Raw genomic sequence first — 26,072 nt, forward strand, 5'->3', positions numbered from 1 at the left:
AATGCTGCCTATGTAGACAGCACACTAGCTTTTCGAACACACCCATTATAACCCTGGCTGGGAAAAGGCAGACTTTTAGTGCATTAGTAGTGTTAGTGCTACACAGTTACCACTGTCCCTTCATGTTACTGCAAAAAAAAAAAAAACATACAGCTTTTCTGCTGCAGGAACGGGCAATTCTGACTGTGTGACTGCCATCATGGATTCACAGAAATACTGAGACATTTTAAAGAGGAATGTTATGCCCACTTCCAAGGTAACCAAAATTTGGTAAAGAAATTAGTCCTGGAATATCCTGAAGAACCTTCTTTTTCTTTTGATTTAAATTAAATTTGGAGTAATTAAACAAAAGTAGTTAAAAGCCATCAAATGTTAATGAGCTGTAAGCTGTAGGAAAGGGCAAAGCAAGAGAGGTGTCAGAAGCTTGTTAGCAAAAGCAGTCATTAGAGGTTATCAAGGCAAAAGGATGTTTCACAAGGTACTGAGACTGGGGGTTGAATAACAGAGCACATGGACATTTGTCAGGATAACTACAAGTTTTTCATTTAAACTGAGCATTATGTGAAATTTTGCTATCAAAACTGATTGTATGTATTAGTAAATATACTTTCTCTGTTTACTAAGACTTAATCTTGAACATTTTTATTCAACACTTTACATATCACCTTGCCATCTCAGGTCATTTATGGACTGTAGATGGTAAAGTCCCTAAATTCCTGGCAATGGTTCTTAAACTAAACATTTGTGGACAGTGGTAGCCTAGTGGGTAGAGCTTTGGGCTGAAAGGTTAAGAGTTTGAATCCCTGCTCTGCCATGTAGCCACTGTTGGACCCTTGAGCAAGGCCCTTAACCCTCTCTGATCTAGGGGTGCCGTACGATGGCTGACCCTGAGCTCTGACCCCAGCTTCCAAACAAGCTGGGATATGTGAAGAAAGAATTTTGTTCTACTGTACGTCTGTATATGTACAGTATATATGACAAAGGCATTCCTCTTCTTCTATTTTTCTAAACTGTTGAACGAATCACTTTGTATTAGGTAGTATTAGGTAGGTACGTGATGAACCTCGACCCGTGGCATATATTTACAAAAATCTGTGAAGTTAAAAAATAAAAGTAAAAAATCTTTATCTTCTTTGTAAAGTTTACAGATTAAAGCCGTTTTATATTTGTATTTTACCATCCCAGCTTTTTGGAATTTTTTAAATAAATCCTCTAAACTAAACCTACAATAAACCTACATGTTTGAACCTACATGTTTGTCTCACTGTGCTGAGAAAATGACAATACAGATGCCTGACGGACCTGTTGTTCATGGACATTAGTATAATAAATTAAATTATCTATCTATTTTAGTAATAACAAGACCACTTTTACACTCTGAGACAATGAACCTGAAAATCAGCAGAAGGTTTGACGTCTGCAATGACGTTAAGTGCCTTTACTAAATGTCCTCTGAGGACAGAATCAGTCTGAGAGTGGAATTGGCAGCTTAGTTTTCAGCAAAGGTAATCAATTTTAGTACTCTTGGCAGCCTGGTCCAATTAAATAGCAGGTGATTTTGTTGTGTTTGTAGGCAGTCTACCCTACTTTTAATAAATGCCAGTTATCAAATAAGAATGACTGAATTAAGGGTTTAATTAAGCAACATCCCAGATATTTCATTAAAATGAAACATATAATGAGCCCCCATTTGTCTCTTTAGAGAACAAACTCACTTCAAAACAATACAAAGTTATTCTTACTGATAACCTGATCACAATCATATGCAGAGGCCCACATTTTACACAGCTGTGTTAGACAGCACTTATCAAAGCATGTGGAAACTGTGCCACAGTGCGTCATCACCACTTTATCCTGGTCAGATGTAGCCAATCATTATTGTAACCAATTGTATTGTTATCAATTGTAACCCTGGACCCCAGTGGTAGTGGGTTAATGTAATTTGCCACTGCTCCACCTGAGTCCCCCATTGAAAATGTTCTAAAATTTAATTTTGTGGAAATTCTGTCTCTGTAAGCATCAACATCTTAAAAAAATAGCTAAAATGTAAATATAGAACATTAGCTACAGAGAGAAAGCATCCACATAAATCTTGGCAGGCAGTAGGCTTTCATTATTTTGACCTTGATCAAAAGATTAAGATAGACTGTTTCTAATTTAAAACTTGAATATGTTTTATACCTGCCCCTCCCTGGTATTGATTTCAGTACACAATCAACACTCTTGAAATCAAAACATTTTGGCATAGTTAATCACAATGCTGCCACTTACTTAATCTATTTGCAATGAACTCCTCCTGGATTGTGCACCCTTATGTGCTTAACATTTCATATCAGTTAAGAAATTGCAAATCACTTGATCCTATAAAGCTTGATTTTTTACACAAAAGACCTCAGTAAATCTGAACCTTGCATTGCATAGTGTCCACATTTATTTGTTCCCTGACAATTATAGGTGCAATAGAAAGTATTTATGAATAACAGACTTGGTATCAGAATGATATTCTTTACCATCCTAGCAGTTTGCATTTCTAAACTACCCTTTGATGGAAATTTTGGTCAATACTAGATTGCGTAGTCACATGTTGTTGATAAAAATAGTAAAATCCAATGGCCCAGTCGCATTAAGCTGATTTAATCCTGATATGACCCTATTTCTTTTAGTGCAGAGAAAAATCCTGATAATATCTAAACAAATGGCTGTCAAATACATCTTGTGTCTGCAAATCAGATGTAGCTTATGTGTGCTAATGCAGTATTTACACTTCCATTTACTTAAGATGTAAAATGTGAGCAGTATTTCAGTCCCATAAATGCTATATGAGCCAAATCATGCTGGAATGTTATATGCATGGTGAGAACATGAAGAGCACTTGGTGGGCATTGCCTAGCAACACAGAAATTTCTTGCCTTTGTTTGCCCTCCATTGATCAGACATTTCCACATCGATGCGATGAAGATCTAGCTAATTTGCTGCTCACCATATTTCCTTTGTCATCGTAATCTGATATTAAGAAATTCAAATATCCGCATTAGTGTTCCCTTACTCCTTTTAATAGAAGGAAAATAGATGTATATAAATAATCTTTTTCTGTTTCACATTTAATGTGTCATTTCTTACAACTTTTTCATCCCAGTTCTCTCTCCAAATTAACTTTTGTTAATACCAACCCACTAACACTGTGGCCCTCAACCACCGGGCCGCGGACAGGTACCGGTCCATTAGTCATTTATTATCGGGCCGCACAGAAAGAATAAGTAATTAGAGATCGCTACAAGAGCAATTAATTTTCCAAAACTCTTCAGGTGTTATTGTCCCCAATTGCCACTAGGTGGGAGCAGCGTCTCGTTGCAGAGAAAAAAGCTCAGGATTCACACATATTTTCCATTCTATAATTATTCTATATTTTAAATCCCCCATCCCACCGGTCCGTGAAATTATATCTTATATGAAACCGGTCCGTGGTGCAGAAAGGTGACTGCTAGCACATGTTTCCTGGTATGTGAAACCAGCCACTGCCTCTGCCGGTCTTTTGGCCACCATATTATTTGTAAGCTTGCAAAAACTATGGATGCCATGGGTGAAGTAATGGGTAAATGACTATGCACCCACAGAGCTAAGCTTTCACTACGTCGAAAATCAATAGCTATGTGGATGTTTCTAGAGGATATTAATAGGAATATTGTATTAATTTCACTAAAGGGTGGCAAAAATAAAAATCTCTTACCATAGTGTAAAAGTCAGTATTAATCCAAATATGTGATTGAGTTTATTTATGGCTGGAATGCCAACTTCAGCTTATTTACTTTGTTGTAATTTTGTGTTTGCTGGATCCCCACATTGCCATTTTTGCAGGATCAGAAAGGTTCTTGGCTTTAGACATAATGCTTAATGCATCTCATAAACCTGCTTCAGCTTTCCAGCAGCAAATGTCACCTAATGTCAGCAACTTTACTGGGGGCTCCATCAACATGTATGGTCTAGTAACACTGTGGAATTGAGTGTGACACCACTAGTCCATCACCCCTCTCTCATTATTTTAACCTTTTTACTTTAAAGTCTGTTTTCTAAGCAATACCCTCATCAGACTTCTAACCAGAAATCAGTTCTATCCAGCTGGCTTTGACAGCTAACCAGTTAGAACTAAACTCAGGAAACTGCCCCAGTCCAGTAACCAGAGTACCTGGAGGAAACCAACCATATACAAGGAAAAACATGCAGTTTTTATATACAGTGACTTTAGAACTAAACCAAATAACTGTAAGTCTTGTTTCCTACCAACACAACAATTCAGTTAGAAGTAATTGTACACAAATGGCCCGGTAGAAAAATGTATGTACTACTCTACAACTCTTGTTTACAATGATCTACTAGACACTTTAATGTTTTGTGGACCTGTTTTGTGAGCTTGTGGCCTGTACTGAAATAGTGGAGTTGTGTCCCATTCTGCTACATTTCGCAATCTATTATACAACCCTTGTTTGTCTATAATGACTTTGCTTTGTGTACTTACCAGCAAAAGGAAGGCCATAATTATAAGTCATAAAAATAATTCAGGTAAGCAGAAAAAACAGGTCCTTCACATAGTCGTGATCCTCTTGAATTGTTTGTGCATAATTATACTTGAGTTTGAGAGCTTTACAAAGATCAGTTAGCTTCCCTTTTTGACTCTCATGTCAAAAAGAAGCATAAATCCAACTGTGCGTAATGGGTCATTTTAACCCAAACAAAACATAAGTATTAATGTTCCGGCTTATCCTTCGTCATATCTAATCCTATTTTTTTATCCCATACAGCACAACTTTCCTGTCTCATCGGCGTGGGGGATAGTGTGTTGACCATCTTGTCCCACTTGTATTCCTCACTTCGTCTGATTAAGCCATGCGCAAGAGCAGCAAAGTGACACAGCAAGAGCACAGCAATGAACATGTCACTGAATCTGTGGCTGACCTGCTGGCCCTTGAGGCCCCTATGGACTACAAGAGTAGCCAGATGAGTATGAACATGACTGCAGGAGGTGCAGGGCCAAAGCCTGACATCTCTCCAGACCTTGAGGATGGCCGGCCGGCCTGGAACAGCAAGTTGGAGTACATCCTGGCACAGGTGGGCTTCTCGGTGGGGTTGGGAAACGTGTGGCGCTTTCCCTATTTGTGCCAGAAGAATGGAGGAGGTAAGAAATTGGTAGTTTTATGTGGATTTTATTTGGAGTGTGAACATACTGTCAATGGTACAGTTTTTATTAGTGTTTATCCTCTATTTTTTTGTAAACGATTGTTACCATCTAGGATTTCTATCAGGCACCTATTTTCTCAGTAAAGAAAAAAAAAAAAAAAAAAAACTAACATTTTAGTATTTCATAATAATCTATCTTTGGCAGCTATAACACTAAAATATTTTGGCAGCAGGCATACTTTTGTGTGTTATTATATTTATGTTTATGACATTTAGCAAATGCATTTAGCCAAAGCAACTTACAATTGTGACTTATACAATGCAAGCAATTGAGGATTATAAGCCTTGTCTGGGGACCCAAGTGTGGCAACTTGGCACTGGTGGGGTTTAAATCAGCAACTTTCTGCTTACAAGTCCAGTCCATTAAACAATGAGCTACCCTTGCCCAAAATGTTTTTTTTTACATTCAAATTCAATGAGAGCAATGAGAACTGGGCCTCTAGCGCTCACCACCAAAAGAGCTCTGGTTCTTGAACCGGTTCTGTTCAGGTTTCTTCGAACCTGTTTTGTAGAGAACCGACCCAGTTTTGGGAACCAAGCCTGCGTCATCAACGGTGGGCGTTACACAACAAAAGTAAAGAGTAGTGATGTGATGGCAGAGCACGTAGATTATGTGCAAGTATTTGTGCTGTTGTTACGGATGTTTCTTTTTATGCAAAAAGCATCGCTCAACTATTGGTGATAAGAAGACGTAGACGTGTTTGTCGCAGTTGTTGTTTTCTTTAGTTCACTGACGTGAGAAGCATTTTGTGCTTCACTCTCACCCCGACCCTCGGCGCAAATAGCCGATTTGCTCAGCGATTGGCTTGAGCGGTGAAACATCACTAAAATTTTTGCTCAAAAGTGTTTCCATATCATTATGCAACCACCATCATCAGAGTTATCCAGCTGATGTTCCTTAGGGTATTAATCCTTGTAAAGTAAGTGATAGCAGCTGCTTTATTAAATGTACTTAGCTGTGGACTATCAACAAATGAAGTTGGCAATACATGATATTAAAGTCTTACAATTAAAAGAAATATGAAATGTTACCAATGTATTTTCTTTTTTATGCACAAAACATTTTTTATATAAAATGTATAGAGTGAGCTTCATTAAGAGACTGTATGCATTTTGTTTTCTTTTTGGCCAAATTTCTGGGACTTCTGGGAATTCTTGAGGATGTGAAACATTTACAGTTATTTGATTCCAGCTCCTACAATTATTTATGAATAGAACTTCCTTTAAATATCCTTGCGGCCTGTAGTGTAGAGTCCTTGCCTTTCAAATTTATTGAGCTGGGAGTTTAGCACAGTGTTTAAGCACAAACAAAGCTAGAAGCACTTTATTAACTGGATGGTCAAGGCCACAAAGGGCATAATATATAATTTTAATCTGTCAAATATGTTTCTGGCTGCTAGAAATTAAAAGAATGGTTTATGAAGTGGCTGTGCTGAGTAAAGTGTGGAATTATAGCAACCTGACAGATAAATTGCAGTAATCTCAGTGTGGTATTAAGTCATAGAGACCAAATCCAGCTTGCCATTGTACCTGTATTATCTATTTTATTGTCTTATTATCTATATCAGTTATGTGTTTTTGAAAAAAAAGCAATTGCAATAATTTATTGCATTTCAGTAACATAATTGCATGTCATAAATGCTAACTTAATATAATTATCAGCCTTCTTTAAAAGAGAAAGAAAGATAAGAGTTTGTTAGCAGTTTTTTTTACCAAATTTTTCTACCTATTTAATTTACTTATTTATTTATTTATTACAGTTTAACCAATTACATTGTCCAGTTTTGGAGGAGACATCCAATTCTCCCTCTAAATTTGGGCAATTCTGCCTCTCTGTACTGTATCTGACTTCCTTATTTTAAAATGTGGTGGTGGTAGCTTCAAATGCTGGAAATGCTTTTCACCACAAGAAACAGCAACTTGATCAGGATTAGTGTGAACATTAATGCACACAACACAGTGTGCACACTGACCCAAAGAACTTCATAGTAAGTGTAAGTAAGAATACTGTCAAAGTAAAACTTGAGTGTTTTAATACAAAGACCAGCAGAAGTTGTTATCCTAACCCAACTGCTGTATACCACTGCTTTTTAAAATACCTGGTCAAACATAATGATTTTTGATTTTTCTACAATTCTAATTGATATAATAGTTGCTAATAATTTTATTACATTCACCCTTATCTGGTGAATTTATTTATTATTTTAAAGCTATACCTACCATACACATTAACTCTGCAAATATACAAATACTGACTGTAGCCCGTTTGTTGCTCAGTAGCATTTGTTACCCCCTTCCCATGTATTAAGAGGTCCGCCACACACAGTCTGGACTGCATGTCTGATTTGGCATAGTTTTTATACTGGCACTAAGAGCTCACTGACAAGTGCACCTCCCAATGGCTAAACTGTTCAGTCACCCAGGCAAGTTAAAACCAATAAGTTAAAACAATGTTAGCCAACACATGAATTGAATTTGTGAGAAGGAGGTGATATATAATTAAAACACTGCAAAGGGTTTTTATGTCAAGGTGATGTTGAGACTCTGGCCTAAGCGTGGCCTAGATGTGTTAAATCATGAAGTCCATGGGTCATAGTTAATATAATTTTTTGTAATTTGCTCCAAGGGTTAAACCTTTAAGATTTGAGTAGTTTTTTCCCCAAATCATCTAAGAGGAACGTTAAATAAAAAGTAAAGAAGCAAGAAAGAAGTAAAGAGTGAGGGTGGGACAACATTTTGTTTCATGAATGAATTTCAGGTGTGATAGGCTGATACAATACCGGTTTATGTGTTCTTAAATTTAATTATGTTTGAGCTGCTTTGTAAAATACATTTACACATAACATTCAGGCCTCTCAATACTAATGGTGATGCTGTTGGTATCAGGAATCTCACATAGCATAATGGGTTTGATCACCTATAACACTGGCTGTGCGTTTACTATTTTCCCCTGTGTCGGTTCATATGGGTTTTCATCCCACCTCCCAAAAACATACAAACGGTGGACTGGCTGCATTTAATTGTCCCTAGGTTTAAGTGTGATGCTTGAATAAAACATGGCACCTTGAGCGATTTATCATGTTAAGTCCTAGGTTGTCTGGTAGCCATGGAGTTGCCTCTTCCCTCTTCCCACCGGGCCTTGTTTCCTTTACCATCCATGTGTATAAAACACCCTACAGCGTTTGTATAACCTACCTACCCCCTGCGTTCTGTATCTTATTCTATGGGAGACCTGTAATTGTCCTTTCATCATCAGTCAGCATGGATAGCAACAGCAGATACAAACAAACCTAAATTGCTTTTTTCTTCAAATTAAAGATCCTGCTCCACAATTGCTTTGATCATTTTTATATCTCTGCATTAATCTCGATCTACTATGCAGTTATTTTGAGAATGTTCGTAGACTTCAAACAGAAGCTCATTCAACAAAGGACTCAAAAATGAGGATCAAGATGTTGTTTGTCATCTTAGCCTGAAATCTCTGTCGCCATGGAGCTGCTAGACGTCAGACATCCCAATCATGAATTGCTGTTTCAATGTGTCACATCAGCTTGTGTCTGTTCACTCATGCTTACTGGCTTTTGTATTGTCATTGGATTTTCATTAGATACGAATGGTGCACTGTGAATAAAAAGATAAAAACAAAAAATAAGTATTATCTATTAACATTATTAAAAATGTTATCATTAATACTAATCTAACATTTATTATTATTATTATTCAGTATTGCTTCTTTGAGCTACCTAATGTAACCAAAACACTTCTTCTAACTACAGAATGTCTCATTTAGCCATACACATTGCTAACAGCTGCAAAAATCAAGCATGTAAGCTTGACTGCCATGTAATCTCATTAACCAAAATTGCACTGAATACTGAAGAGCTAATTGACTATTAATGAGGCATTTTCATAAGATGTCACATTTTTGCCCTGGTAATATTCTCAATTTCTGTTATTGTAAAATGGATGTTTTAAGTAGTAACTAGAGATGGACCGATCAGGGTTTTTGGCACCGATTCCGATCTCCGATCTCCTTTCAGGGACATCGGCCAATAGCCGATTCCGATTGGGGGGTGGGGGGGGGGTGGATTAGCAGTAAATCAACTTAAAAAGATCCTCACAGTAAAGATAAACCAGAGCAGCGCACGCGCGCGCGTGTGTGTGCCTTTAGAAGATACGCTTTGTTCACAGTATCGTTATAAGTGATTCATTGATTCATGAGTTGATTCGTTTTTATGTGAAGCGTAAGTTTCTCTTCTCGGTTATCTCTCCGTGTTTACTGTTATTAATTAAATGTCGTGGTTTTAAATAAACACCAACTACTACAGAACATTTTGTGTGACTTTTTACATTAAAAAGCTTAATTAAACTGCTATTACCACAGATCTGTAACCGACCGTCAGACTCGTTCCGTCTAAGGAGCTTAAAGTTTTCTAAAAGTTCAGCAGATGAACTAACAAATTTGGTAATGAATAAACTTTTGCCTCTGATTGGCTCTGTAACGTTTTCTGTTCTCATCTACATCACAAGTAAGAACCGCTTACGATTTACCAAAGTGAACCAGGAGTTTATATAACGTGCTGATAGAATCGACTCAGATGTGACCGGGTTGAATTAACTTTTTAAAGTAAATATTACAATCAGCAAAATTACATCGTAAGAGCTTTCACGATGGTTTCTGTACGATTGTTGATGAATGGTGATGTGATGGTTGGTGCTTCGTAGCTCAAAGTCTGGATCAATCCAGAGCTGTTAACTTAACGTGACCTTTATATATCACACGATCGGATCGGCTACTTTTAGGAAATATCGCCGATCGCCGATAGCATATTTTGATTAAAAATCGGCCGATACCGATTCATAGCCGATCGATCGTCCCATCTCTAGTAGTAACAATAGCTTAACCCATACAACACTAGGCCACACTCAGTCATACTGACCAGAACCATCATGAGCTGTAGCCAATGGAGCATATAAATAATCTGTATGTTTGCAACACTTACTAAGTTCTAAACTGCCTCTGGAACTGCCAACTTCATTACAAGAACTGTTTGTCATTATGTGCAAATTCCACTAGCTGGAGTGGTGTAAGCCCACTACCACTGTAACATGCCCACCTGCTGTGCCCCTGCTGGCTGGCAGGGGATTGGAGGCACAGGTTAACCGAAAGTGCTCTTTAAACTGCACTTCAAAAGCATTCTCTGCACCTAATCAAATGTTACCTTTATCTGTGGGAAAGCTCTTACAAGTGCAGTCTGATTCGGGGGAGAGTGCTCAGATTTACTGACTCCCTGCATGTCTGTTTGTTTGCTAGTTCTGTTTGTTGTTCAGTTGACTGATATGTCTGGCTTCTTTAGCTGGCCTTTTGATGGCGTTCTTTTGTCCTGGTTTCCAGGAACTCGGTGCATGATAGTAGCTTTTTATTTTTTGCCAGCCTCCGTGTGTGTAGCTATGTGTAACTCAAGTTTTGTCCAGTAGTTGCATGGTGGCTTTCTTGTTTTTTGCTTTTGTTTTAGTGGATGCAGTAGCTGGCACAGTTACACCTCAGCTCACTTTTTCTTCTTCAGTTTGGACCTGTTTTATTCTTTCACTTTCTGTGGAGTGCAGTGTTTCTGTTAGTCTTTTTTTACTCTTAAGTTCTGCCTCTGGCTGTGGCTTTGGTTTAGTTTTGCTTTGTGTATTTCTTGAGTTTAATTTTTTTGTATAAGTTAAGTATTATTTTTTGTTCATTTATTTAGTTATTATTTTCCTTTTTTATGCATTAGCTTTTCTGCTTTTGCTAAGTATCCTGCAATTGGGTTCATCCCTTTCATCGCAAGTGGCACCTGGCATCTCTGTTGTTAGGTTTTTTACCACCCCCTGTCAAACACAGGACTCTGTACAGTGTAAATGCTCGGTATACTCTGCAACTTCAAAAAACCGAAGCGGTATAAAGCCCACTACCATGAGACTCTAGAACAATGGAAATGCATACTGTGTCAAATCACACTTTGCTGCACAGGCTGTTTGGATTAATGTATATGTGCTTAGTGGATTTTAGAACAATCCTACAGTTGGTTGCCAAAGTACGAAAGTAAGAAATGATGGTTTGCCTCTTAGCTTAAACTAGTGCAGATCCTTATATTAAGACATACTATGTCTGCTTCCATACAATTTACAAGTGGAACTTATATTAATAAGATTTAACAAATATATACTGTATATATATATATATATATATATATATATACAGTGTATCACAAAAGTGAGTACACCCCTCACATTTCTGCAGATATTTAAGTATATCTTTTCATGGGACAACACTGACAAAATGACACTTTGACACAATGAAAAGTAGTCTGTGTGCAGCTTATATAACAGTGTAAATTTATTCTTCCCTCAAAATAACTCAATATACAGCCATTAATGTCTAAACCACCGGCAACAAAAGTGAGTACACCCCTTAGTGAAAGTTCCTGAAGTGTCAATATTTTGTGTGGCCACCATTATTTCCCAGAACTGCCTTAACTCTCCTGGGCATGGAGTTTACCAGAGCTTCACAGGTTGCCACTGGAATGCTTTTCCACTCCTCCATGACGACATCACGGAGCTGGCAGATATTCGAGACTTTGCGCTCCTCCACCTTCCGCTTGAGGATGCCCCAAAGATGTTCTATTGGGTTTAGGTCTGGAGACATGCTTGGCCAGTCCATCACCTTTACCCTCAGCCTCTTCAATAAAGCAGTGGTCGTCTTATAGGTGTGTTTGGGGTCATTATCATGCTGGAACACTGCCCTGCGACCCAGTTTCCGGAGGGAGGGGATCATGCTCTGCTTCAGTATTTCACAGTACATATTGGAGTTCATGTGTCCCTCAATGAAATGTAACTCCCCAACACCTGCTGCACTCATGCAGCCCCAGACCATGGCATTCCCACCACCATGCTTGACTGTAGGCATGACACACTTATCTTTGTACTCCTCACCTGATTGCCGCCACACATGCTTGAGACCATCTGAACCAAACAAATTAATCTTGGTCTCATCAGACCATAGGACATGGTTCCAGTAATCCATGTCCTTTGTTGACATGTCTTCAGCGAACTGTTTGCGGGCTTTCTTGTGTAGAGACTTCAGAAGAGGCTTCCTTCTGGGGTGACGGCCATGCAGACCAATTTGATGTAGTGTGCGGCGTATGGTCTGAGCACTGACAGGCTGACCCCCCACCTTTTCAATCTCTGCAGCAATGCTGACAGCACTCCTGCGCCTATCTTTCAAAGACAGCAGTTGGATGTGACGCTGAGCACGTGCACTCAGCTTCTTTGGACGATCAACGCGAGGTCTGTTCTGAGTGGACCCTGCTCTTTTAAAACGCTGGATGATCTTGGCCACTGTGCTGCAGCTCAGTTTCAGGGTGTTGGCAATCTTCTTGTAGCCTTGGCCATCTTCATGTAGCGCAACAATTCGTCTTTTAAGATCCTCAGAGAGTTCTTTGCCATGAGGTGCAGTGTTGGAACTTTCAGTGACCAGTATGAGAGAGTGTGAGAGCTGTACTACTAAATTGAACACACCTGCTCCCTATGCACACCTGAGACCTAGTAACACTAACAAATCACATGACATTTTGGAGGGAAAATGACAAGCAGTGCTCAATTTGGACATTTAGGGGTGTAGTCTCTTAGGGGTGTACTCACTTTTGTTGCCGGTGGTTTAGACATTAATGGCTGTATATTGAGTTATTTTGAGGGAAGAATAAATTTACACTGTTATATAAGCTGCACACAGACTACTTTTCATTGTGTCAAAGTGTCATTTTGTCAGTGTTGTCCCATGAAAAGATATACTTAAATATCTGCAGAAATGTGAGGGGTGTACTCACTTTTGTGATACACTGTATATATATATGTGTGTGTGTGTATCTGGTGTTTATGGATCCATGTATCCACTGTGCTGTGTTAATGTGATGTCTTTATTTTTTTAATCCAATTCTTGCAATTGCCATTATCTTTTTAGGTGCATACCTTCTCCCGTACTTTATCCTCCTCATCCTTATTGGTATCCCTCTATTCTTCATGGAATTGGCTGTGGGACAGAGAATTCGCAGAGGAAGCCTTGGGGTCTGGAATTACGTCTACCCTCGACTGGGTGGTATTGGTGTGTCTAGCCTAATGGTAAGTGAATGGGATTTACTTATGAGGAAATAAATAATTATTCCAGTGTAGGCAATGGCTAATGCTTATAAAGTCACGCCTACAATAAAGCCACTAGTGGTTTATGTGTACAGTTTGAGGAACGCAAGAGTAGATGAGGCTGCCCAGACTTGTCCAACACTCCAAAATATGGATATAAATATAAGCTTGAGTTTGTGGTCATCAAACCACATCATTATTTTTGAGTAACATTTTAGTTTTGTTGTGTAGATAGAAAATGTAACGATGACCCAGATTTAGCTTTTTAGCATAGATTTTAATTTAAAATCTACAGTTACATCATGATGTCCATATGCTATGTATACTAACAAGGTTACTATTGCTTTTGGAGGAAATATATGCATTTAACATTAAAAAGTACAATACTTTTAGGAACATGATTCAGTTGCTGCATTGTTTTTGTGCAAGTTTCGTTTTTTAAGCTAATATAGTATACAGAGTTTGTTATGGTTTGGCTTGGTCAAGGACCAATTTGTGTTTTTTGTTATCCAAGGTACTGTCAAAAGAAGTAATGCCTTTTCACAGAACCATATAAAACAAAATGCTTAGTTGATATGTATTAGTTTGCAGACATACACCGATCAGCCCTAACATTAAAACCACCTCCTTGTTTCTACACTTACTGTCCATTTTATCATCTCCACTCACTATATAGGAGCACTTTGTAGTTCTACAATTACTGACTGTAGTCCATCTGTTTGTCTGCATGCTTTGTTAGCCCCCTTTCATGCTGTTCCTCAATGGTCAGGACCCCCACAGAGTAGGTATTATTTGGGTGGTGGGTCATCTCAGCACTGCAGTCACACTGACAAGGTGTTGGTGTGTTAGTGTGTGTTGTGCTGGTATGAGTGGATCACACACAGCAGTGCTGATGGAGTTTTTAAACACCTCACTGTCACTGCTGGACTGAGAATAGTCCACCAACCAAAAATATCCAGCCAACAGCGCCCTGTGGGCAGCGTCCTGTGACCACTGATGAAGGTCTAGAAGATGACCAACTCAAACAGCAGCAATAGTAGCGTCTCTGACTTTACATCTACAAGGTGGACCAACTAGGTAGGAGTGTCTAATAGAGTGGACAGTGAGTGGACACAGCATTTTAAAACTCCAGCAGTGCTGCTGTGTCTGATCCACTCATACCAGCACAACACACACTAACACACCACCACCATGTCAGTGTCACTGCAGTGCTGAGAATCATCCACCACCTAAATAATACCTGCTCTGTGGTGGTCCTGTGGGGGTCCTGATCATTGAAGAACAGGGTAACAGCAGGCTAAAAAAAGTTTGTAGAGAAATAGATGAACTACAGTCAGTAATTGTAGAACTTCAAAGTGCTTCTATATGGTAAGTGGAGCTGATACAATGGACAGTGAGTGTAGAAACAAGGAGGTGGTTTTAATGTTATGGCTGATCAGTGTATATATATAAAAATTGATTTAAATGATATATTTTTATGTATACCTTCCAAGTAGTGATACTGCAGCCAGGCCTTTCATATCTGGAAATGTCCACACCTATTGATTTAACCTGTATGCAAAATGAAATGTAAAAAATAAGTTGTATTTTACGTGTGCTAATTGGTGACAATTTGTAAGATTTTGTAGTGCCTATAATATATACTTCTGTTATTTATTCTACTGAAATTACATAGCTTGTTTGACTGCTTTGAATAAAAGCAGACTAGTTAACAATCTAACTTAAGTCAGCCTAGTGGTTACTGCTCTTGAGTACTACCTTATAGTTGCACTGAAAAACAAATTAAAACTGTCCATAATGTCAAACATAGTGTCATGAGATATTTTGTCCAGACCTAGTTGACATCTTCCACAGCAGATGCTGAACAGCTGTATAGTTTCATTGCAGTAACTGACTTTGCACTTTCCAATAGAACGTTCTCAGAATAGAAGGTAACATGAACCAACAATACCGGTGATGAGTCACTTACGCCTGGAAACGTTAATCTACCAGTGTGCTATCTACTATCCTGCTGAATCATTTTCAGCACAAACTAAACACTGCTGAAAAATCTGCTAAATATATTTTAGCCTTCATCATCAGAAAAGAAGAAATAAGCTGATCTCAGTTCTCCTTTGAGAACATCCTAACATCCTATTTCTGCAAGTGATACAATCTCTATTGTACTCTCTCCTGCCTAGATTCGGCAAAACTAAAACTAATTTTGTATCACTGCCAGCTTGACCTAAGAAGACCTTAACCAACAATGAAAGACAGAACCAGATTGAGGGACACTTCTGCAGGTGTTAGGACCAGGAAGCCAAATCTGAAGTGTCTGGAAATGGGTCTGCTGTAAGAGAAACAGCTATTTATAGGCACAAAGAGAGAGAGGGAGGACCAAACCCGAGAGTGAATGTGCTTTAATAATTTATTAACTCTCCTGTGGATCTGTGATGGAGCCAGAAGCCATTTGCTTACTGGACCTAGAGGCATTGTCAGTAAAAAATTCAGATTCCTAATAAAACATCAGCAAAAAACAGCAAAGTGTTATAAATACATGCAATAATGTTAATTAAGTGTGTGGGGGTCATTTGGGAGCCTGACATTAGTTAATCTTAAAGCCTCACAATATAGAGCCAGTCACATTTATTCATTCATTCAATTGCTTCATCCTGGTCAGGGTTACAGTGGGTCTGATTTATTGGGCGAAAGGGATGAAACACCCTGGACAGGTTGCCAGTCAATCACAGGGCAGATACACTTAATTTAATAACTCCAACAGACCTGATTGCATGTCTTTGAACTTGTGGGTGAAAACTGGAGCACATGGAGGAAACCCAGGGAGAACATGCAAACACCCTAAGAATAGACACTAGGAAGGCTAGGCCATTTATAATAGTTGACCAGTTAGAATAACAGCTTATTAACTAGCACATATTTGCTGTTTATTATTTTCAGGTGGTCAATATTGATGACCACCATATTAACCACGGTGGTCAGCCAGCATAACCAGATTAAGCAAGCCTGTTAACCAGCAAAACTATCTTGATCAAGCTGGTAAATTGCCATAACCTGTGGATCCAAGTTGGTTAAACCTATTCTAGCAAAACCAGCTGGTTGATCAGCATGGATATCTTTCCAGCATGACCAGCTTGAGTAAGCTAGCAGACCAGGGCTTTTAGCTGCTAGTTCCTAAAAAATCCCAGCTGCTAACCTGTTATTCACCTACTGTCATATGTGCTTAGCAAATGTTAGGAGGACTTTGGAACAATTTCTTTGTAATTTTAGGATATTTAAAAACATACTCATCAATGTATTATTCTACATACTTTATATAGACAACATATAGATAACACATTTAGTGTTACTGTATCATCCTAGCCTTGTCAAGAAATCAAGTTGTTTTCTTTTGGTGTTTATTCTTTTTCACTCTCTGTGTCTCTACGAAGGTCTGTGGCTTTGTGGGTCTCTACTATAATGTGATCATTGGCTGGAGCATCTTTTACTTCTTCCAGTCATTCCAGTACCCTCTGCCCTGGAGTGAATGTCCTATCAGAAGAAACGGAAGCCAAGTCAGTAAGTTTGCTGCAGTACCAGAATAGACTCTTCAGAGGCTTCTTCTTCTAGATATAAATAGCTGCCTCAGATGATTTGTTTTTACAGCCTGCTGTTCTGAGATTTTCTATTATTTTAAGCAGCCTGTCAGGGTGCATCTTACTATGCTACTGTACAAAACCCTTTATGAACCTTTATGAATTCAGGATTTTATAGGTCTAGCTGTAATAAAAATTGATCAGAGCCAAAAGATCAATAAAAATAATACAACAGACAAAATCTGGGTATAAGCTCGGTCACATCTTTAGATCATTTAGGAGTTGAAGCAAGGTCTTTTTCAGTTTTTTTTTTAACCCAGCTGAGATCTGAATTTGAATCTCAGCTGTGCTATCAGGCATCTACACAGACATGATTGGCTAGCGGGTGAAGCCTGCAAAAAACCCTGCGATGGATTGGCACCCTTCCAGGGTACTCCTACCTTGTACCCAGTGTTTACTGGTGAAACTGGACCCATTGAGACCCTGACTAGGATAAGTTGAGAAAAATAAAATAGAATTTTTATGATGAATACATTTATAAATAAAATTATGGTAATGAAATTGTCATTTGCTAAGGTTGGAACCTAAAATCTTAATATGGAGCATTTAACACTTTAATTTGATACTAAATTGCTGTTATTTTAAGTAAAGTCAGTCTTTTAGACTGAAATAAGCATTTAAAAGTGTTAATGATGGTTTATTGTATTTGCTGTAAAGGCCTTGTGTGTGTACGTGTCATATACAGTTATAAACATTACCCTGAAGTGTTACCTCATTTTAAAGAAGACCATATTTACAATGTGAGAAGAAACATATAAGTAATAACTCATCCTTTAAATACTGCACAAAGCATAAAAGTCATAAATACACTCTCATTTGCATCCTCCACTTGCTTTCTGAACAGTTGTTGAGCCGGAGTGCGAGAAAAGCTCGGCAACCACATATTTCTGGTACCGTCAGACGCTAAACATCACCAGCACTATTGCTGACAGTGGAGGGCTGAACTGGAAGATGACTCTGTCTCTGCTGGCTGCATGGATCATCGTTTGTCTAGCTGTCATAAAGGGGATCCAGTCCTCTGGCAAGGTAAATAACATAAATGTCTCATAAATACTCAACAAAAGTTTTAATGGTAGCTGATTGTTTTTGAAACAGTGGAAGGGCAAATACCATAAAATACTTAAATAGTTTGTCAATATTTGAAAATAAATTCTTCCCTCTCCCTCTTAATTAGGGCGGCACAATGGTTCAGTGTGTAGCACTGTCGCCTCACAGTGTCCTGGGTTTGATTCCCAGGTGTAGCGGTCCGGGTCCTTTCTTTGTGGAGTTTGCATGCTCTCCCTGTGACATGAAGCTAAAACTAGATCTTGCAGAGTACATTGATCCAAAAATAGTCATATCTGCAAAAAAATGGCTTTTGCTCTGACCATCCCAGTCCCATTAACTTAAACCATACTTAAGCCTGATGATTCCTTTACTGTCCTTCCCCTGTATTCTCCAGTCTCTTTGAGCATTACAGGACAATACACAGTGACATTATGTTGCCAAACAACGGTTGGACAAAAAGGTAACATCAGGGGTGCTAGTCAGTGCTCAAGTGGGAAAAGCATGCCGGCAATTCAGTTATTCCATTTATTATTTACATGTTGACATGTAAATTAATCTGTCTCAGCAAATCATTTAGAATTACATTCTGAATAAATGTTACTTAGACTATCATTAACATTACTTGTATTGCACTAGACTAAAAGGGAAGAGGTGAGTGTCACATAGTGCCCCCTGGGTAATGCAGTTTATATATAGTTATTATAAGCTCAGAACTTAATATGGAAAGGGCAAAAAAAGAGTACCAGCAGTTTGTGAAAAGTGCTGGTACACAAGAAAAAGTCATGATGAACCAAAGAGTAAAATGTAGAAACGTAAAAGTGCCGTAGTTGTAACACTTGGTTTAGAAAAAAATGTGCAATTAAATATCTGGTCTATTACAAATGGATGAAAAGAACAAATAAAAAATATTGAAGACAATTAAAAGGTCTGTGTTTTCCCTTTCCTTTTTTTGGAAATCTAGGTGATGTACTTCAGCTCCCTGTTCCCATACCTGGTGCTCTTCTGCTTCCTGGTCCGTGGACTTTTCCTTAAGGGTGCTGTGGATGGCATTGCTCACATGTTTACTCCTAAGGCAAGAAGAGTGTGACCATTCACACACACACACACACACACACACACACACACACACGGCTAGTTGGATGACACAGATGTTTTCCACATCTCTACTACTAGCAAAATACCAGAATAAACAGGACTTAGAAGAGCTAGCAGTGCTGCAAAGAATCTAATTTGAAATGGCCTACGCGTCTCAATCATCTCATCAGGTTATTCTGACCTCTGTCTCCCCCTGGTGGTGAATTTAGAGTAACGTCATACATTGTCACGGCTATAAATTCACTATCATTACTCATTTATGAAGGAAAGAGACCATGGGATTTTAAAGCAGACTGATTAATTAGTTTTTTTTGTAGGTGCATATAAATAGGTACTGAAAACTTATTTTAAAAATGATTTATTTTGCTTAACACCAGGAAACCTGACTGATGAGCTGATATGTTCTGAATTATGTTATTAAATCTAACTTCATAAAATATTTGAGGATTTTTCTCTCAGTGTGCATTCCTTTCTCTTTGCAGCTAGAGCTCATGCTGGAGCCGCAGGTCTGGCGTGAGGCTGCCACACAGGTCTTCTTCGCGTTAGGTCTTGGGTTCGGTGGAGTTATTGCTTTCTCCAGCTACAACAAAAGGGACAACAACTGCCACTTCGACGCTGTGCTGGTTTCTGTTATCAACTTCCTGACATCCATCTTGGCCACGCTGGTGGTGTTTGCTGTGCTTGGCTTCAAGGCCAATATCATGAATGAAAAATGCGTGGTGGAGTGAGTGCACCTTTTTTTAAATTGCAGCACACCATGTTGGATTTTTATAGTGTAGAACTATTTGAATATATGATGTGATGATATAAGACATTCATAGATTAAGTAATTAGTTGATAAGAGACTTATCATCCAGAGAGCAGATAAAACGTAGTTGTGAAATTAGGGCTGTGTTTCATTACAGAAGTCAGAACTGGACAAAATGCAGAAATTTATGCATTTACAGCAAGATACATTTTGGAAAATCAATATTTAAATCCAGTTGCTTTATCATTTTCTGCTATTTAAATACATCATCCTTAAATAAACATTCACATTTATACAGTATTTTTGTTCATACTCACAAATATGCACACTTTCTTCAAGAACAGTGGCTTTTTCCCACCAGAGTTGCCTGGTGCATGATTTTACGCAAAATCCTAGTGTGCAGCATTGCTTACACAAACATGAATGGAAGAGTAATTAGAAGAAAATCTTATCTGTAATTTTATCACAGAAGTCTGAAAACTATATAAATAAAGTGTATGGTGGATAGTCTAATGTAAACCCACCAATTTGGAGACAGAGGTTTTAGCCAAGCCATAAGCATGATCTAGTGCTCTTCTGGCAGTGTAAAGAGCAGTCAGCTGATTACAGCATGGAAGTCTTGCATGCAGTAAATATCGTAATGGCAGTAGGAAAGTATTAAATAGAAAGAAAAATTATTAATAATGTAATATTAGGCAACCATAAAATATGATGTTTGTTTGTTTATTAGGATTTTTACATCATGTTTTACACTTTGGTTACATTCATGACAGGAAATGGTAGTCACTCATTACACACAAGGTCCATCAGTTCACAAGGTTATACCGAACACAGTCATGAACAATTTGGACCTCACTTGCATGTCTTTGGACTGTGGGAGGAAACCGGAGCTCCCAGAGGAAACCCACGCAGACACGGGGAGAACATGCAAACTCCACACAGAAAGGACCCGGACCGCCCCACCTGGGGATCGAACCCAGGACCTTCTTGCTGTGAGGCGACAGTGCTACCCACTTAGCCACCGTGCCGCCCCATAAAATATGAACTGCAACTGCTTTAACACTTTTCATTTCCACTGATGTTACATTATTATTAATGTTATACAATGGCTGTGTTCTCTTTCTAGAAATGCTGAAAAGATCCTGGGCTATCTGAACTCCCATGTGCTAAGCCATGACCTGATTCCTCCTCATGTTAACTTCTCCCACCTGACTACATCAGACTACGCTGATATGTACGGAGTGATTAAGACTGTCAAAGAAAGCAGTTTTGCTGAGCTGGGCCTGGATCAGTGTTTACTGGAGGATGAACTCAATAAAGTCAGTTGAATACAAAATGTTTAGTTATATTCTTAGCAGCAATAAGTAAAAACATTATTTACCATTAACAAGAAGGGATGTTCTAAATGCCTCTCCATCTTGTACTTTACATTACAGGCTGTTCAAGGTACTGGTTTGGCCTTTATTGCTTTTACAGAAGCCATGACACATTTCCCAGCATCACCCTTCTGGTCAGTGATGTTCTTTTTCATGTTGATCAACCTGGGCCTTGGCAGCATGATTGGCACCATGACTGGCATTACTACACCCATCCTGGATGCATTTAAAATACGCAAGGAGATTCTTACTGGTAAGAACTGTCACACCAACTGTCCAACTGTACAGGATGTATTTTTATTTTACAGAAATGTATTTATGACTAAATCGGATGCCTGTTTTATGCACACAAACTTATTTCAGACATAATGTTAGGGATACAATTTTGCATGGAAGACCTATAGAATGTGGCCAAAAGACCAACAGGTAAATAATATCAAGCATGCAAATCAAGTATAAAAAAGAAAAAATCTTTAATTGCAAAACTAACCACCAAGGTTGTACAAAATATTAAATCTAGGGGTGCTAATAATTGTGGCACATGTGGTTTAGTTTAGAATAAACTGTACTTTGATTAAATAATAAATGTTTATGTTTTTAGTTAATAGGTGAATTTCTTATAACCTTTATACCCCTATTTCCTGGGGGCACCAAAAATTGTGGAGGGGACTGTATTAAATTACAATCTGAAATGATAAAGATTAGAAAGCTTGAGATGATGTGATGTGAGACATAGTAATGACATTTCAGGGAAATCCAGCTGACCTATGGCCCTTGTTTGTCCTCAGTGACTTGCTGTATCATTGCATTTTTCTGTGGCTTGCTGTTCGTCCAACGCTCTGGAAACTACTTTGTCACCATGTTTGACGACTACTCTGCTGGCCTGCCCCTGACAATTGTTGTTATTTTGGAAAATGTATCAGTGGCCTGGATTTATGGCACAAAGAGGTGAGGTTGATACATTTGCTTTACTTTTAGTTTGTGGCATTTGTATGCATTATGAGCATTTGTGGCAAGTTTCTAATCATAAGAAGGCTAACCTGCTTTTACCAATTTATATTGTGTAATATTTACCAGGTTCATGCAGGATCTAGAAGATATGCTGGGTTTTAAACCATGCAAAATATACTTCTACCTCTGGAAGTATGTTTCTCCAACCTGCCTCCTTGTTCTCATTGCTGCCAGTGTTATTGAGATGGCAGTTAAATCTCCTGGCTACAATGCATGGGTTCAAGACCAGGTAAGTGAAACACATTTTAAAAAACATTATTCTACTTGTCCAAATCCCTGACACGTACTAGAAAGGGAAGCTCATAGTATATCATCATAATTTACATAAGGAAGACTACATTAATTTTTTTTGACCAAGTAGTAACTGGTACAATGACAAGTGGCCCTAATGCAGAAAAGTGTTGCACCATGTCTTCTAAAATCAATACAGATCAAGAAATCTAGTCTGCCGATTTCATTTAAAAAGTGATACTCAAATATTTATATATTCATGGACAAAAATAAGTCTGTGAATTAGGCCCAGCCCACTGTTCAGTGCACCATGGGGAAAGAGTACTTCATAATCCTCTTTTCTACTAAATAAAGCTGAAACAGAGCACAAAGTGGGATCCTGACCACAGTCAACCAACCAGCTACTCAATCCACTGGTTGCCCGACACGCAGCCGAAGCCCCAGTTACAGCTGGGCGATTCCTAAATCGCCTGGGTGATTCCTAAATCGCCTGGGTTAATGATTCGAATCTTAGTACTGAATCAGGAATCACGAGTACGAAGTCTCAATAAAACCCGGATCCTAGGAGTCCTTACAAGGCTTACAAGGCAAGTGAGCAGACTCACCGTAAATTGGAAAAATGGTTTGGACAGATTGAAAAGATCCAGCCACCCTTTTGGACCCAAAAAAACCTGCATTTGTAAATGAACGCAATGCAGAGGAGGCCACATCAAGAGTAGTGCTGGCAATGGCACAGGCAGCAACTCCAGCACTGGCTTCAGTGGAGGACATACCTGCCAGAAGTCACAGTGAGCCAGTACCTCATGTGTGGACTGATTTTGAGGAAAGGGTCACAAGCCTACAACCAGAGATTCAAAACCCTCACACCGAGGCTATGCTGGAAATGAAAGGGTTTTTGGCAGAGCCGCTTGTACTCCATATGGCTGACCCTATAGACTGGTGGAGGAATAAAGCACCAGTCTATAAAATCATTCTTAGTCTATATTCTAATTGGCTCACTGCATTTTTCATTCTTTGTTTCTATTTGGTTAGTTTACATTTAACATATTTTAATTTTGGTTAACTTGTAACTAAATTGCACATTTTTCAATTTTGTTCCATTTGTCATTATTTGTGTTTAAGTTGTTTGTTTTTTGGTGTGTGGATTAGAATTTAAAATAAACATCTACAACCTAATAATGTATCTGTGGATTGTAGTTCGCTTGAAACCACAACAGGTCGATTTATGCTTCCTGTCGCGCGATAAACCGGTAATCGACCCGTTACACAGACAGTGAACATAATGAACCCTGTTAATTAAAACACATTATATAAGTACAGGCATAAATAACACAACAATACTAGATCTACTAAAATAAGATCTAGAATAACACACTAAAACTCTAAAATAAATAAATAAAATTTAAAATAATCCTAAAACTTAAATTAAAAATCATAAAATTCAAAAACAAAAAAAGCTGCGTAATAATTTAAAAAGTTAAAGTTAAATAAATATACTGATAATTAAACAGTACAAATCAAGGAAGTATTTGCCTTTTAATTTCAAATCACCTGTGTAGCTGAGTCTGTTACATAGCACACATTTGCTATTACATTATACCCTGTTATTTACCTCACCTGAAAATGTTTTTTCTTCAGGCTATGGAGCAGTTTAAGAGTTACCCTCCGTGGGCACTGTCCATGTGTTTTGCACTCGTCATAGTAGCGATGCTTCCTTTGCCACTGGTCTTTATTGCACGCCACTTCAACTGGATTCCTGACGGCTCCAACAAACTGTCTGTCTCTTACCGGAAGAGTTTGACAAAGGAGACCTCTAACCTAGAAGATGAGACACGTTTCATCTTGGGCAAACACCCCAGCGAGACACCCTCTCCCATGCCAAGCCACCGGGCATACCTGGGCCCAGGTAGCACGTCACCTGTAGAACTCATCACCAACTCCACATCCATCAGCGGCTACGGCAGCAGCTACCAGACCAACCCTGCACCGCCCAAGTCTGAGTCCACCAGAGACTGAGGAAGAGTGGAGATAAAAGAGGTGGAAAAAGAGAGAAGCCTTTGGCATTCATTATATTCTATCCCAAGCCATACATACAGAGGAAGGGATAAGTAAAGAAAAGATGGAAGTAAAATATAGAAAGTCAAGTCATCTCAACTACCCTGATCAGCATCTGTTCATTTGGTCTTTAAGCTGCTAAACATATGTACAGGTAAACAGCACTGAATCATCCCAGTAACACTAAGAGAGTATATTCTGGTAAGTGGTTTACTCTGAATGCCCTACAACATTTTGCACATTGATCTACATATGGCTGTATATATTGTAGGTACTGTTTAAACCCTTTATCACAAGGCTGGTTTAGTAATACATATATGAGGTGTAAAACACAATTGTAAAGGGTATTCATTCACTATGTTTCTCTCAGTTTTTCTTTGTCTGTGTTAATATGCACAGACATGTAAACATGCAAATATGCAGCAAATTGACATCACAGAAACCTCTCTGGGATGTATCCTGTCTTTCTCCCATTTATTCGGACCCACCCAACCTTGACCATAAAGTGGTGATAAAACAGTGAATGAATGGATGTTTTCCCAAGCTGCGTGTGTGCTGAGTAATTGGTGAAATCATTTAAGAGATATAAGCAACTGCATGTATTCAAAATTCATTTCGGCAGTTATTTGTGGTAAATATTAAGCAGCAAAACTAAAAATGTGTTTTATCCTATGATCCAAGCACAAAACCAGGTAACAAAACAGAGAGAAACATACTATATAAAGTTGTATGCAAATGTTTGGACACCTTTGACTAAATTGACAAATGTAGTTGTTTAAAAAAGGAAAAAGGATATATGTATGATGACACAAAAACATTATTAAGCACTGTGTGTGAATCACTTATGTTTTAGACTTGTGTGGCAGCCAGTGGCACAAGAAACATTACATAGGCAGATGGAACTACCTGTATAGATTCCATTAAATATCTTCATCTTCCTGGAGCAAATATGGAACAGTTTGTTATGAAACAATAGAATAATGATGCAAAACATACTTAAAATCCATCATAAACTATTTTAGAAAACATGAGCTAAAGCTTTGAATTGACTCTTAAAGTCCCCAAACTTACACTTCATATAAAATCTTTGGGTAGATTTTGCATGATATCCATAATATCCTAGAAATAGAAACATAGTAAATTAATAAACATTGCTATTTAGAAAGAATAATAGAGAGTTTGCCTAAAAATCTACAAAGTATGTAAGTTAGCCAGGGGTGCCCACATTTTTCATACAGCTGTAAATAATGTTAATCTCTAGTACATTCTGTAATCTGTGTTCTAAAAGTGTTCAGGCCCTAAGATTACCTATTATAGGCGTAGCACTATCATATATGATCTGAAACAGGACTGGCCAAATGTCCTTATTCATAAGGAGTATATTACCAAAATATACACTTTTTATATCTTTAATGCAGTATCCAACACACAACATTATACAGCATGCTTTTATTATGGAAATTCTCACCTGAATTTTCC

The 26,072-nt window shown here is 38.3% G+C and overlaps 1 protein-coding gene across 1 annotated transcript; it reads left to right on the forward strand.

Annotated features, from left to right (window-relative positions):
* Nucleotides 1–4,804: 4,804 nt before the first annotated feature.
* Nucleotides 4,805–24,757, forward strand: slc6a17 (solute carrier family 6 member 17). Its single transcript, XM_062998362.1, has 11 exons — nucleotides 4,805–5,170; nucleotides 13,223–13,380; nucleotides 16,827–16,953; nucleotides 17,875–18,056; nucleotides 19,039–19,149; nucleotides 19,655–19,896; nucleotides 21,047–21,239; nucleotides 21,357–21,549; nucleotides 22,085–22,244; nucleotides 22,374–22,536; nucleotides 24,177–24,757. The coding sequence occupies exons 1-11, from the start codon at nucleotides 4,882–4,884 to the stop codon at nucleotides 24,552–24,554; spliced, it is 2,196 nt and encodes a 731-aa protein (XP_062854432.1). The 5' UTR covers nucleotides 4,805–4,881; the 3' UTR covers nucleotides 24,555–24,757.
* Nucleotides 24,758–26,072: the final 1,315 nt, after the last annotated feature.

Source organism: Trichomycterus rosablanca, chromosome 7, assembly GCF_030014385.1.
Source record: "Trichomycterus rosablanca isolate fTriRos1 chromosome 7, fTriRos1.hap1, whole genome shotgun sequence".
Lineage (NCBI taxonomy): Eukaryota > Metazoa > Chordata > Actinopteri > Siluriformes > Trichomycteridae > Trichomycterus > Trichomycterus rosablanca.